Source organism: Castanea sativa, chromosome 6 (genome assembly GCF_040712315.1).
Source record: "Castanea sativa cultivar Marrone di Chiusa Pesio chromosome 6, ASM4071231v1".
NCBI classification, from domain to species: domain Eukaryota; kingdom Viridiplantae; phylum Streptophyta; class Magnoliopsida; order Fagales; family Fagaceae; genus Castanea; species Castanea sativa.
In genome coordinates this window covers 48,163,966-48,176,557 of record NC_134018.1, presented here as the reverse complement: position 1 = coordinate 48,176,557, position 12,592 = coordinate 48,163,966, and the positions used below count along the sequence as shown (strand labels likewise).

Here is a 12,592-nt window from a genome sequence, read left to right as displayed (position 1 = left end):
TAATATCTAACTCTAGTTTAGTTTAACCACAATAATCTATAACCTTGCATTTATTTGAAAATGCATCTAACCCTTAAATAGATAGATACCAAATCCATAATTTTGGGGCTCATTGAGGCGCTCCATGCATTGGCCACACTGGATAATCAACAACCCCAGTCGGTAAGGAAGAATAGACACACATGTGCGAGCCTATAAAAGCCCACCACGTGGCATTTCAACCTCGTATGGCGAGGCTTTATTACAGTACGTTAAGATGCACCCAATCTCCACATATGGCAACTTTTTGAAACGGCCAAGATTCCATGTCCCCACATAGTCCCCATGCCATAAAATACCGTGGACCCACAGAATCGCCACGTGTACGGTCAAGACGAGCGAGTCCATATATGGCAATGGGCATAGAGATCCACACTAGCACATTTCTAGTCACAGTTAAATACCCGAGCTCGCTCACAGTCACAGTCACAGTCACACACATATCCAAAGCACTCCTTTTTTATTTATTTATTTATGTGTTTATCTCTCCGGCGAGTTCTCCGCCGGAAAAAAACCTCAGGCGATCACTCCGGCGAAGGTAGTTCCATTCAGAAACTCTCTCATTCGTCTCAATTTCGAAACTTCAACCACCATTGCCGTATCTCAAATACCTATATATACATGTCTATATGTGTATGTATAAGTTTCTAAAAAAAAAAAAAAAATCACTTTGATCGTTTTGCGCTTTGTATTGCTCTAAAACGCTGCGTTTTGCTCTGTTTGGATCATTTTCTGCATGTTGTGTTTGATCAGAGCTCGATTTTTCGGGGTTTTGAAAGTGTTAGGTTTTGCTGTTGTGTGCAGATTGAATTAGAAAGGATTTTACAGCTGCGTGGTTTGTTGGATTTTTTTTTTTATGCCCAAAACGACGTAGTAAAGTTGTGGAGTATTTTTGGAGACGACAAAAGACGGAAGTGAACAGTGATTCTTTACTGTGGCTAAGATTTCTGAAATGGTAAGCTCTGAACTCTGATTGGATGGTTTTGCATGGAAATGCTGCGTTTGGAATTTTTGGTTATTTTGGGGTGTTTTGTATTTTGTTTTTCTTGTTAAAGTGGGTTTTTGTTTTTTTATTTTTATTTTTTATAGCTTGATCAGTTTGTTTCTGCATGTTGTGAAAATGTGTGTTAATTTGTGTTGGATTATATAGGATTTAGCGAGTGTAAGTTAATTGCTTCTTTGTGCGTTGTCATATTTATGTGTCCATTGGTTGAATTGAATCCCTAGAGTGTTTAAATGATAACTTTATTAACTTGGGTGTCTTGATATTTTTTTAAAAAAATGTGAATATGAATCTTTTGACTAACTTATTATTATTATTAAATTAAAAAAAAAAAAAAAACTAAGAGAGTGAGGTAGATTGATGATTTGTCCAGGATATTTGATAACATTGACCAAGTTATGATTTGCTTATGTTGTATCTTTTAATTATTACTAATCGGGTGTTTGAGGGGTGCGAAGATTTGTTCTTGACCTGAATCTTTTATTTTTCAAGACTTTGTTTGTGAGTATCAATGCTTCGAGTGTTTTTTCTTTAGCTACTTTGCCTGATTTTCTTGATTTTTGTACTTTTCGTGTTTAAAATTTGTACAGGTGGCACTCTTTTTGTTTAATCAATGAAATTTAACTTGTCAAAAAAAAAAAAAAATCCTCATTTCTTGGTCTGTATACCCATAAATCAGTTAACCAGGTATGTAGTATAATTATGTAATTCTCTCCCTTTTATGACTTTTTGTAAAGAACCATTTTACCCTCAATTTCATTTTGAAAGGCCAAATTAAAAGGTTTCATGAGAGTGATTGTGTCTTGTGGAGGCAATGTAGTCCTGTTTATGATATAGAAGTGACTGGAATTTTAGGTTACAAGAGTTTGACAGTTCCTTTAGGAGTCATTCACCTGAGAGAGAGAGAGAGAGAGAGAGAGAGAGAGAGAGAGAAGAGTTCCTTTAGAAGTCACGATTCTGTCCGTTGTCTCATTGGGTTAGGATTACTTAACAAGTGATAGTTGATGATTTCTCATTCTATCCTTCTTCCACTCCATGTCAGATTGCTGAAAGACTGTGCAACTGTTGAGAAAGGTGGACAACTAGTTGTTATTGCCATTTACAATCTATTATGTATGATAGTCAATAACCAAGTGTTTAATGAAGTTGCAAAGAATAGTTCTTTTCAAGAGCTTGATATCATGGATTGATGGGTCAAGTTATGGGGAGCGTTCAATGGTTGCCTTTTAATAAGATGAGAAAACTCTATTCCCATCCTTTCCTCGATAATCCAAATCCTAAACCTTTCAGTTTTTATACATAATCAATCCCATTGTGTACCCGGGTTTCCTAATTTGTCTGATTTTGGTAAAAGTCAACTACTGTTACAAACATGTGCCTAGAACTACATTGTTCTCCTTTATAACCAAACGAACTAGACCATTACCCAAACGAACTAGACCATTACCCAAACAAACTAGACCGTTAAACAAATTCTATGATAATAATTAACCCTTGGCCCCCCACCTTATATTTTCAATTTTCTGATTTGAATGTCTAACATATACTATAAAATCATAATCATTAAAAGAATTATTAAAATTCTTACCTAGTTTGGAGTTTGAGCAAAAACCCGTTTTGAGTTATTTGAGCTACCTAGTTTGGAGCTTGAGGGCCTAAAATTGTGTGGCTAGAAGTGGTAAAGAAGGAATTTTTTTCTGTTAAGTAAGAAAAAATTATTAGACAAAAGGAACACTTGAGAGAGGGGAGCTTTCTCAAAGAATTACAAATGGACACTCATAAGATCTAAGAAACCAACAATATATAGGTACAAGATACATAAAATTATTTTTAATATCCTGGAATGGTCCATAGGATGCAATGAGGTGTGGCTTGCCAAACAACCCTGTTTCAATGACAGCCAAACACTCCTCTCCACATAATTAACAACTCTATAACTCAACCCGGCATCACCCATAAATCATGATACTCCAAATGCTGAAGTGCTAAAGACCACAGTGTTCTTTAGTGATAGGATGATGAAGTAATAGATGTTTTTCTGTTTCACAACTGCACTTGCACATTATACATCTATTAGTAACCAACATCTTGCTCTTAATAAGATTATCCAAGGTAGGTATGAAATTCAAAGCTACTTTCCATAAGAAAAGCCACCTTACTTGGTACCTTACAACTCTATACCAAGGAAACTGAGAGGCTGGTACATATGTCAAACATACATAATAGGAGCAGACACACTAAACCTCCCTTTCCCATCCGGATTCCAAAAGAAAAAATTCTCACTTCCTTCTGAAATCTGCCTCAACATTCACCCCTTGTAGCACCCAATGATGTAAATCCCGAATGAACTGAAGGTTCCAACAAAAAATTCTATTATCTCTTTGGAAGTTAATATAAAATTGCACTGAAGCATCCTTTTCCACTGCAATCAAATTTAACTCTGGGTACAACTCCTTCAATGTTTGCTCTCTACACCAAACTTCATGCCAAAACCTGATATGTTTGCCGTTTCATACCCTAAACAACACAAAAGCAGAGAATCTCTCCCAACTAGCCTGAATGTCTCTCCACAGATTACAACCATAAGGCCTTCTCACAACAGTTGTAGACCAATCTCCCTGAGATTCCCCACACTTTTCCTTGATAATGGTGTGTCAGCAGTGCTCTTGCTCCACTCTAAATCTCCATCGCCACTTACCCAGCAAGGCTTGGTTGAAAGTGATAATTTTGTGAACCCCCAATCCCCGTACTGAATAGGAGAACACACCTTATCCCAACCTACTAAATGGAATTTTTCCTGCCCATCCACCCCTTCTCACTTGAAATTATGCTGAATCCTCTCAACCCTGTTAGCCTCAGAGGAAGGAATAGTAAAGAGAGACAAAATACAAGCAGGTAAGCTAGACAGTGTAACTTTAAGCAATAAGGCGCTGGCTCTTTGATAAATACAGCTTCTTCCATCCAGCCTACTGTTTCTCTAATCTTTCCAGCACAACATTCTAGACTACAGTAGATTTATTTGAAGATCCTAACGGCATTCCCAGGTAAAACATAGGGAAAGACCTCTCCTTACAACATAACAACTCTACAAAGTAGGACGGGTGAAGAAGTATATATTTAATTAGAGAATCTACAAAGGCTCAAAGAGTATGATTTTAGATAGAATATGATGGGAAGGAATACACGTGGCTTATCTGGTTAATTGATAACGTCAAGAGCAACCCTAATTTAGTTGGGATTAAGTTTAGTTGAGTTGAGTTGTTGAGTTTGGATCTTGAGCTTGATCCACCTAACTTGTTAAATCTGCTTCAATTTACTTTAATTAGGCTGAGCTTGGGCTCCTCCTTTCATAAGTAAAAAGGGATTATTAGAAAGTAATAAAGTCTCTTCCATGAGTTCTCCCTATAATGTAGAGATCTTTCAAAAAGCTCAAGAACTGTGCCTTAGTGTTAGATGAAAGGCCTACAAGGATCTTATTGTGGCCAAGTAACATGTGTGGAGCTCTTACAAATGGATAAAAAATATGATATTTTCTCTTTTTGAATATAGTTTGACGAAAAATCTGATGTACTTTGACAATAATACTTCAATTTATCTCCTCAAAATCAAGATAATGAAATCCACTCAATAAAGATTTTTCTATCATGGTGCCGCCTGTTTACTTTTTCTTGTCCAAAGTACCTCAAGGTGTAAGGAGAGGGAAGAGGGAGCCCATGTGGTAGGACGACTTTATAAGAATTATTTGTTCTGAAATAATGAATTCTAGTGGAACTATTTTTGTAAAGTGGTGATTAGAATTGGCACAAATTGATGTGGTCTATCTTTCACTCCCCATAAAATTAAAATATTAAAAAAAAGGTCAAGAAAGCTATTGTATGGGGTTAAAAAGGAAACTAAGAACCAGGTGGTGTAACATCCAGGTCCAACTATGCATGTTCCCCCAAACCAAACAGAAAAGAATAAAGGAATCCTTTAATGAAATCTAGGTGCCGTAAGTAATCCTTGAAAGTGATCTAGTCACTGTTTTGCAGAGTGAGAGCACATATGTTGTAGATACTTGAGACTTAAAGCACCTCCAAAACATTTGCGTGCATGAATTAAACACAAGACATTCAATTTTAAGCATATATGCACGGTTACATAAAAGAAGTCTGCATAAAGAGAAATAACAATAATCCATTTAAACTTTATAAAAAATCCATTTATATATAAATTGTTTCAAGCAAAAACAGTTTCATTCTTTAAAATGTGCCCTTTAGATGAATAATTTACAATCTTATAATTAAAGTGAGCGCATCATCACCATAGCTGTTTGAATTTTGACACCTAAAGCGTGATTTATACATAAGTATTAATAAGATAAAACTTGGGTGACTATTTTTTTGATATCATTAAAACTTTATTACTTATCAAAAAAATGAGTATTAAGAAGATAAACTAACTATGTGATGCATCAGCCTCAAATATATGATGGTTCTCAACAAGTGATGCTCCCATCTTCTTGTAACTCCCAAGTGATTTTTGAAGGCTTTGTGTTTAGAGATATAGCTTCACTTAAGTTTTATTTAGATGCAACCTAAATAGCAATGATATGAACTAAACAATATCTCTTCTGGTAGCTTTGATTCTAAAGTAAGATTAATTATGATCATGTTTTACTAGTTTAACTCAAAAAGTAAATTATACCTTATTCCACTATGTTTTCAGAATAAAATAACTGGCATATATAATTTGATGCCATAATAGGTTGTGAGATTCCGTTTGCATTGTCAGTTCATTGTTGTGTAATCAAATAACATTGTTGTAGTTTTGATTCTAAGTTGTATTGAGTCCAATTATCTTATATGGACACTTCAGAAGTGTGAAGTACTTGGCATTCATGACCTAATATGAATAACAGGTGTCTGATTAGAGTTTCTAACAAAATGGGCAGAGATTCTCCTTGTACATTAGAATTTCCTAAAATATACTTCTTTATAATGTTCTCGTGTTTGATAAATAGTTATGTAATTATGAATGCTCTTTGAGTCATAATTTTTAAGATTTGAGCAAATCCATAACCTACTTCAATCAAACAACTGATATGTGGACTCAATTCTATGGCACTTATGACCCAACAGAACTTCGACCCCAAGCAATCTTTAAATCCATAAAATTAAGCCCTTGTTTATTTATCCTTTATATTTTGTTCAGTCTGCTATTTTTCACCCCTGTTTGTGTTGTGCAGTGGTGCCTTTACTGTGGCACTTTGATATTTGCGTTTATCTACTTCATCATTCTATAGTGGATATTCCTTGCTTTGACAACCAATCCTATGGTTGAAAAGCATGCCAAGTCAAATTGAGTTGAGGGCTACTAAGGCTCATCTAAGTGAATTTGAGCTGTCGATTCAAGCTCGTTTTTATAATGAGTTTTGAATAGCTTGATCAGTTTGCCTTGCAAGCATTATTGAACATTTGATACTGGCTTTGTGCATGTGCTTGTTCTACTCCGAATTAATATTATAGACATATGTGTGCATTAGAGAGAGAGAGAGAGAGAGAGAGAGAGAGAGGATATACTCTAGTAGATTCATTAACATGTGTGCCCAAGTCTTAGACCTGAAGTCAAATTCTTTCCTTTTCTGTACTATTTAAAGTGATTCTAAGTAGAAAATATGTTTTATAATAAGTAGACAATAGAAATATTCTGGCGGCTAGTTATCAATGAGTGCCTAAATTTCTTTTAACTAAGCTGAGTTGAATGATGTTTAAACTCATTCAAAAGATGATGATCTAAAATGCGATCCAATATTGGCCCATTTCATGGTAATTAAGATTGAGCAAGCCTTAAAACCTTATTTACTTATAAAAAAAAAAAAAAAAAAAGGATTGAGCAAGCCTCAAGACAAGCCAATTATGAGCTGAACTAAGCAGCTTAGATAGTTTCACATACTAGCCACTCCCTTTGGATGCCCCATCTACAACTCTCCACCACTCACCTAAGAAAACCAGGATTCTGAAATCAAGATGTTTGGTTGTAGCTTGACATATTTAACCAAAAGAAGTGAGGGAAAGGCGGGGTGAGTTGTACAATGTACTAGTCATATCTAATGAGGTTCAATTGCATTCACTATTTTTTTACTCTTCATTATTGTATGATTATTCCATTTTTTTAATAAGTATATAATAATACCATGTATTTCCATGGTTATTCTTTAATTGGTCTGCAAAACTTGTTCATTGAAATAACTGGTTCAAATTAATAACCGAAAATAAATACAACCAAAAAAGTTTGAGTAAAACTTGAAGTAGATAAATGTTGTCTATTTATATTTATGTATATTGTTGATGATACTTCAGTATCTTTTTGAGATTTTATGCTGTTTTAGTTTCTCATTAAATAACTTTGAAGACATCTTGTGCATATAATCATGATATATGATCAAGATTTTGGTCCATGACTAGGAAATGTATTGCATGCCATATTAACGCTTAGTCGCTTACATACATGTGTAAAATCGAATCTGACTTTTTATGCATCTATTAATGTTTCATTCTCATTAGTAGCCAAGTGTTGTTGAATGCACGGAATAGTTATTGACAAATAACATTTAAGAGTTTGTTGGCCATGCATTGAAATCTTAATTTGGAGAAGAAATGTAGTTGGATAGATCCATCTGGCATACTTTAACATGGTGGTGATGATGAGAAATCTCATCTCATAGGAAACAATATGGGTTGAAGGTGTCTGTGAGGTCTTGTTTCCTTATTTTATGCCAAAATAGCACTCTTGTTTGCCTATACTTAAAAGCCTTGATGCATGTTGTCAATGCATTTCATGATTTGACGAAGCTGATTGTACTATTCAAGTTCAACAAACTTTGAGTATCAGTATATTTTGCTAATACTCTTGAAATGGAATTTAGGCAGCCCATAGTTTTTGAATAGGCTAAAGCCTTGAAAGGCAAGTTTATTAAGTGCCGTGCAAAAAGGGTTGTCCGTAAAATTCGGTTGTGCATTATGTAGGTAATCATGTGAAGCTTTTATGCTTTGAGGTTTTGAGTTATTACTTAGCTTATTTGGAAAGATTCTTGGTGAAATTTATGAGCAATCTCATGATTATAAAACGAAGCAAGGGGCTGGCAATTTTCATCACCAACTCCTGCCATTATCTTCTATATTGCTGGGTTAGGAGAGTATCTCTTGTGGAAATTCTAGGGTCTCTCAGTACGTCTAAGTTTTGGATGAATCAAGCGATGATGGTAATATTTCTAGTAGATTTAGCCTATTTTGAAGAATTTTTTAGCTTTTGATGTAGCATTACTGCATAAATCAGAAAAGTTTAGTCTCATCATCAATATCTCTTTGGAATAACTCTATTGAAGGATGACCAGTTATCTACTGATTTAACTAGAGTAATTTTGCATCCTAAGCTCTGTATATGGCTGATATGTTTTTCCATTCCTATTTTCTGTACTTTAATTTTGTCTTTGCTAGAATTATGTGGTTGAATGATTAAATCCCCCATCTCCTAATAGCTTAAGCTTTTGGGAGAATTATCAGAGTAGGAGGTCCTAAATTCGATTCCTGTCTCCTCTACTCTACCTCTTGTTTAAAATCCCATGTGTTGGGCCTCACCTATTAAAAAGGGAGTTTGAGCCTACATGTGAGGGGGAGTGTTAGAATTATGTGGTTAAATGATTAAATCCACCATCTCTTAATAGCTTAAGCTTTTGGGAGAATCAGTAATTTAGATTGTTTTAAGATTTTACATTCTCAATTGATCTTTCTAAGCTGTTGTTTTTGGCAGTCTTTTCAGCACAAAGGCTTTTGGATGCCCAGTAATGCTGGGTGTCTAACGAATGGAGAGATGGGTTATGATAATTCATCTAGAATTGAACAGAAGCGTGGTCATCAGTGGTTTATGGATGCCACCGGACCAGATCTATTCCAAAACAAGAAGCAAGCAGTAGATGCTGTAAATGGAAGACCAGATTCAGGAGGTCCACATATGGCTGTTTTTCCATGGGATAACGCTGCTGGCTTCCAGTCTGTTCCAGGGCAATTCAATGACCGCCTCTTTGGATCTGAGCCTTTACGGACTATCAATCTGGTTGATAGGAATATTTCTTCTGTCGGAAGTGGAAATATTGATATAGGAATAAAAGGTTTTGAGAATCAGTATGGAAAAGATCCTTCAGTGGGTTTATCTATGTCACATACCATTGAAGATCCCTCATCGTGTCTAGGCTTTGGTGGAATAAGAAAAGTTAGAGTCAATGAAGTTAGGGACTCTGACAATGGCATCTCTGAATCCATGGGACACTCCTACAGTAGGGCTGATAATGGTTCAATTTCTATGGGTGACACCTATAATAAGAACGATGAAAATGCCATATCGTTGGGCCCGAAGTACAATACTGGGGATGAGAATACCATCTCAATGGGCCCCACCTTCAGTAAGGTAGATAACAATTTCATTTCAATTGGCTTCAATAAGGGAAATAGCAGTTTCATAACAATGGGTCACAACTATAGCAAGACAGACGATGGTATATTATCGATGGGTCAGCCCTTCGACAAGGGGGATGGCAATTTCATATCCATGGGTCAGTCATATGAAAAAGGAGATAGCAGTGTCATATCATTGGGTACCTCCTATAACAAGGGGCATGAGAATTTTATTACAATGACCCCAACGTATAGTAAGGCAAATGAGAGTTTTATGTCAATTTCTCCTTCTTATAATAAGAGAAATGATCATATCATATCGATGGGTCCAACCTATGACAAGGCTGATGCCAACATTGTATCAATGGGTCCTTCCTATGACAAAGGAGATTCCAGTGCTTTATCTATGGGTCACAACTATAACAAGGGTGAGGGCAATACCATATCTTTCGGAGCTCTTCGTGATGAGACAAACCCCTCTGGTGGGATCATCAGTACCTATGATTTATTGATGAGTACTCAGAACCCAGATCAAGCTTCTCATAACCCAGATCAAGCTTCCCAGAACCAAGCTCAAGCTTCTCAGAACCCAGCTCAAGCTTCTGAAGTATCAAGCCAGAAGGATCTGGTTGAGACCAATGCTGATCCAGTTGTAAATGATGCTCCAAAAGCTAATTCTAAACCCGATGCCAACTGCAGGAATAAGGAGCCAAAGACAGCCAAGAAGGTTCCTCCTAACAACTTCCCTTCAAATGTCAAAAGTTTGTTATCAACTGGTATGTTTGATGGAGTCCCTGTGAAGTATGTTTCCTGGTCACGTGAGGTATGTTAATTCTTCTAGGTTGCTTGTCTTTATCTGGAAAGCTGATTTAATTTTCCGGAGCTTTTAGCTGTAATAATTTGACATGTACTCAATCATATGTTTGGCAGAAAAATCTTAAAGGAGTTATAAAGGGAACTGGGTATTTGTGTTCCTGTGATGACTGTGACAAATCCAAGGTAAACATCTTATATTACTTTTCAGATTCTTTAGGTAAGTCAACTAATGAATTTTCAATCTAAATCAAATGAGCGAGCTTGTATTTTGGATTGCATCATGCAGGCTCTTAATGCTTATGAGTTTGAGCGTCATGCTAATTGCAAGACCAAACACCCAAATAATCACATTTACTTTGAGAATGGTAAGACCATCTATGCTGTTGTTCAAGAGCTGAAGAACACCCCTCAGGAGATGCTGTTTGATGCAATTCAAAATGTGACGGGTTCTCCAATAAATCAGAAGAATTTCCGGATCTGGAAAGGTAATGAGTAGTTTTTTACTCAAGTGACTGGTCTAGCACAAACATGAAAGATATTCTCTTCTCCATTGTCTCTTCTTAACTAAGTGCAGTAAATTATTTTTTATTCTGTCATATGATTTGTCTGTCTTCTTTCCCTTTATTCAGCATCGTATCAAGCTGCCACCCGTGAACTTCAGCGCATCTATGGAAAGGATGAAGTTACCTTGCCATCTTGAGATGGAAACCGTTCCTTTCTGACGATTTTGAGGTTGGTGAATGTGTGATCTGTGCATAGCAGCATACAACCTACAGAAAGTATAGACTCAATTTGGGATTTAATAGTTTTGGCGTATGGATGTTTAAATATTTTGGCTTTTATACATTTCGTAAAATAAGGTCTTAATTTAATATTGAATTTTGGACGTGGATTATCTGTTAAATCTAGATTTAGCATTTTCTTATTTGTGTGATTGGAGCGCTAGAGGTGCCTTTTTACTGTGTTAGTTGCGGTGGTGATATGAATTCATCTTTGAACAATGGGGCAGGTTAGGTGCTTGGTCAGAGTCGTACTTCTTGGCCCTTTTGTGACTGAGAGTCCTTTCTATTTAATACAACCAGATGTAATGAAATAACACAAAATCAGAGGCATTTAATGGATAATCGAAGGGTGAAATCAAATGGAGTATGTATGTTTTTGAAATATTCCCTGAGAATTTCTTGGACAAATCATCAGGCATTCTGCTTCTTGAAGATTGCAAGCAATTCTGATTGGATATAATTACAATAGACTGGGAACAGAGCAGTCCCCATGTGGCCAAATTCAGTTAGAGTGCCACTTTTATCACGTGATGGCCAGTATATTCTATGCAAATGAGTTGGGCTGCCTGTGATTTTTTATGTTAGGGCCCTGATTCGAGTAGTGTTGCTTCTTTTTGCAGCTTGCTCAATAGTGCAGCCAAGTCCATTTCAGTCTCGGTATTGTTAGTCTTGTCTGGTTTATAGTCAGTTACTCCTTTAAGTTTTTAGGCTCCGGTATTGTGCAGGAATGGGGCAAAGGCGTAGATCTGGGCCTGACAATGCAAGACAGTTGCGTGTCCGGTTTTTACTTTTTAGTCACTGTTGGTCAGTGGGTTTCTTTGTTATAAAGAATCCTTTTATTTTTTCATATTCCAGTTGCCAGAGTTAAGAAGGCACTTGATCCTAAGTCAAGTTGTTAGTTGTATCAGCATTCTAGTTCTAGGTTACATTCTGGGTTACATCTCTGTCTGACCTTCGGTCAAAACAATAAACATGGATCCTAGTAGTAAGAGCAAGAGAAAGTATTTGGTTCCTGAGGTGAATTTTCATTTTATGAAACCGTGATATTTAACACCTCTCATGTGGGGATGGACTTTCCACCCAGCTCATATGAGAGGAGAGTTACAAATCACAATTTCATACAATACCACCTGCTCCAAAAAACAAGGTGCATTTAATATTATTATGCTCATGTTTGTCATTAGAGCATGGAGGCTTTGGCCTGTGGTATGACAATAATTATTTAAAGTATTAGATATATGCATCTTCCCTCTCATAGTGTGTGCATCTTACAATCGTGTAGAATCCACGTGCTTTGAGAGATCCACGCGTTGTGAGAGGAAGGATGCATATATTTGATACATGAAATACTTTATCCTAATATGGGGGTAGTATGGGATGAATTCAATAGTAAAGGGCTTTGATTGTTTCATATCCACACTATTCACACTCTTTCACATAATGTCTACCTTCTTTCATATCATATGTAAAATATGGACATTTGATGTAAAGGTGTGGATATTGTGGTGAAATATTTCACT

The 12,592-nt window shown here is 36.1% G+C and overlaps 1 protein-coding gene across 1 annotated transcript; it reads left to right on the top strand.

The window, feature by feature from the left end:
• The first annotated feature begins 456 nt into the window (after nt 1-456).
• Nucleotides 457-11,185, top strand: LOC142641344 (uncharacterized). Its single transcript, XM_075815762.1, has 6 exons — nt 457-577; nt 844-994; nt 8,834-10,297; nt 10,405-10,473; nt 10,577-10,775; nt 10,920-11,185. Exons 2-6 carry the CDS (start codon nt 992-994, stop codon nt 10,988-10,990), a joined length of 1,806 nt encoding a protein of 601 aa, XP_075671877.1. The 5' UTR covers nt 457-577; nt 844-991; the 3' UTR covers nt 10,991-11,185.
• The last annotated feature ends 1,407 nt before the right edge of the window (nt 11,186-12,592 follow it).

What these genes read in the sequence shown, in the direction of transcription:
- LOC142641344 (XM_075815762.1), top strand. An exon ending in ATGTTTCCTGGTCACGTGAG is followed by an intron (nt 10,298 to 10,404) that starts GTATGTTAATTC and finishes TATGTTTGGCAG; the next exon opens with AAAAATCTTAAAGGAGTTAT. An exon ending in ATGACTGTGACAAATCCAAG is followed by an intron (nt 10,474 to 10,576) that starts GTAAACATCTTA and finishes TGCATCATGCAG; the next exon opens with GCTCTTAATGCTTATGAGTT.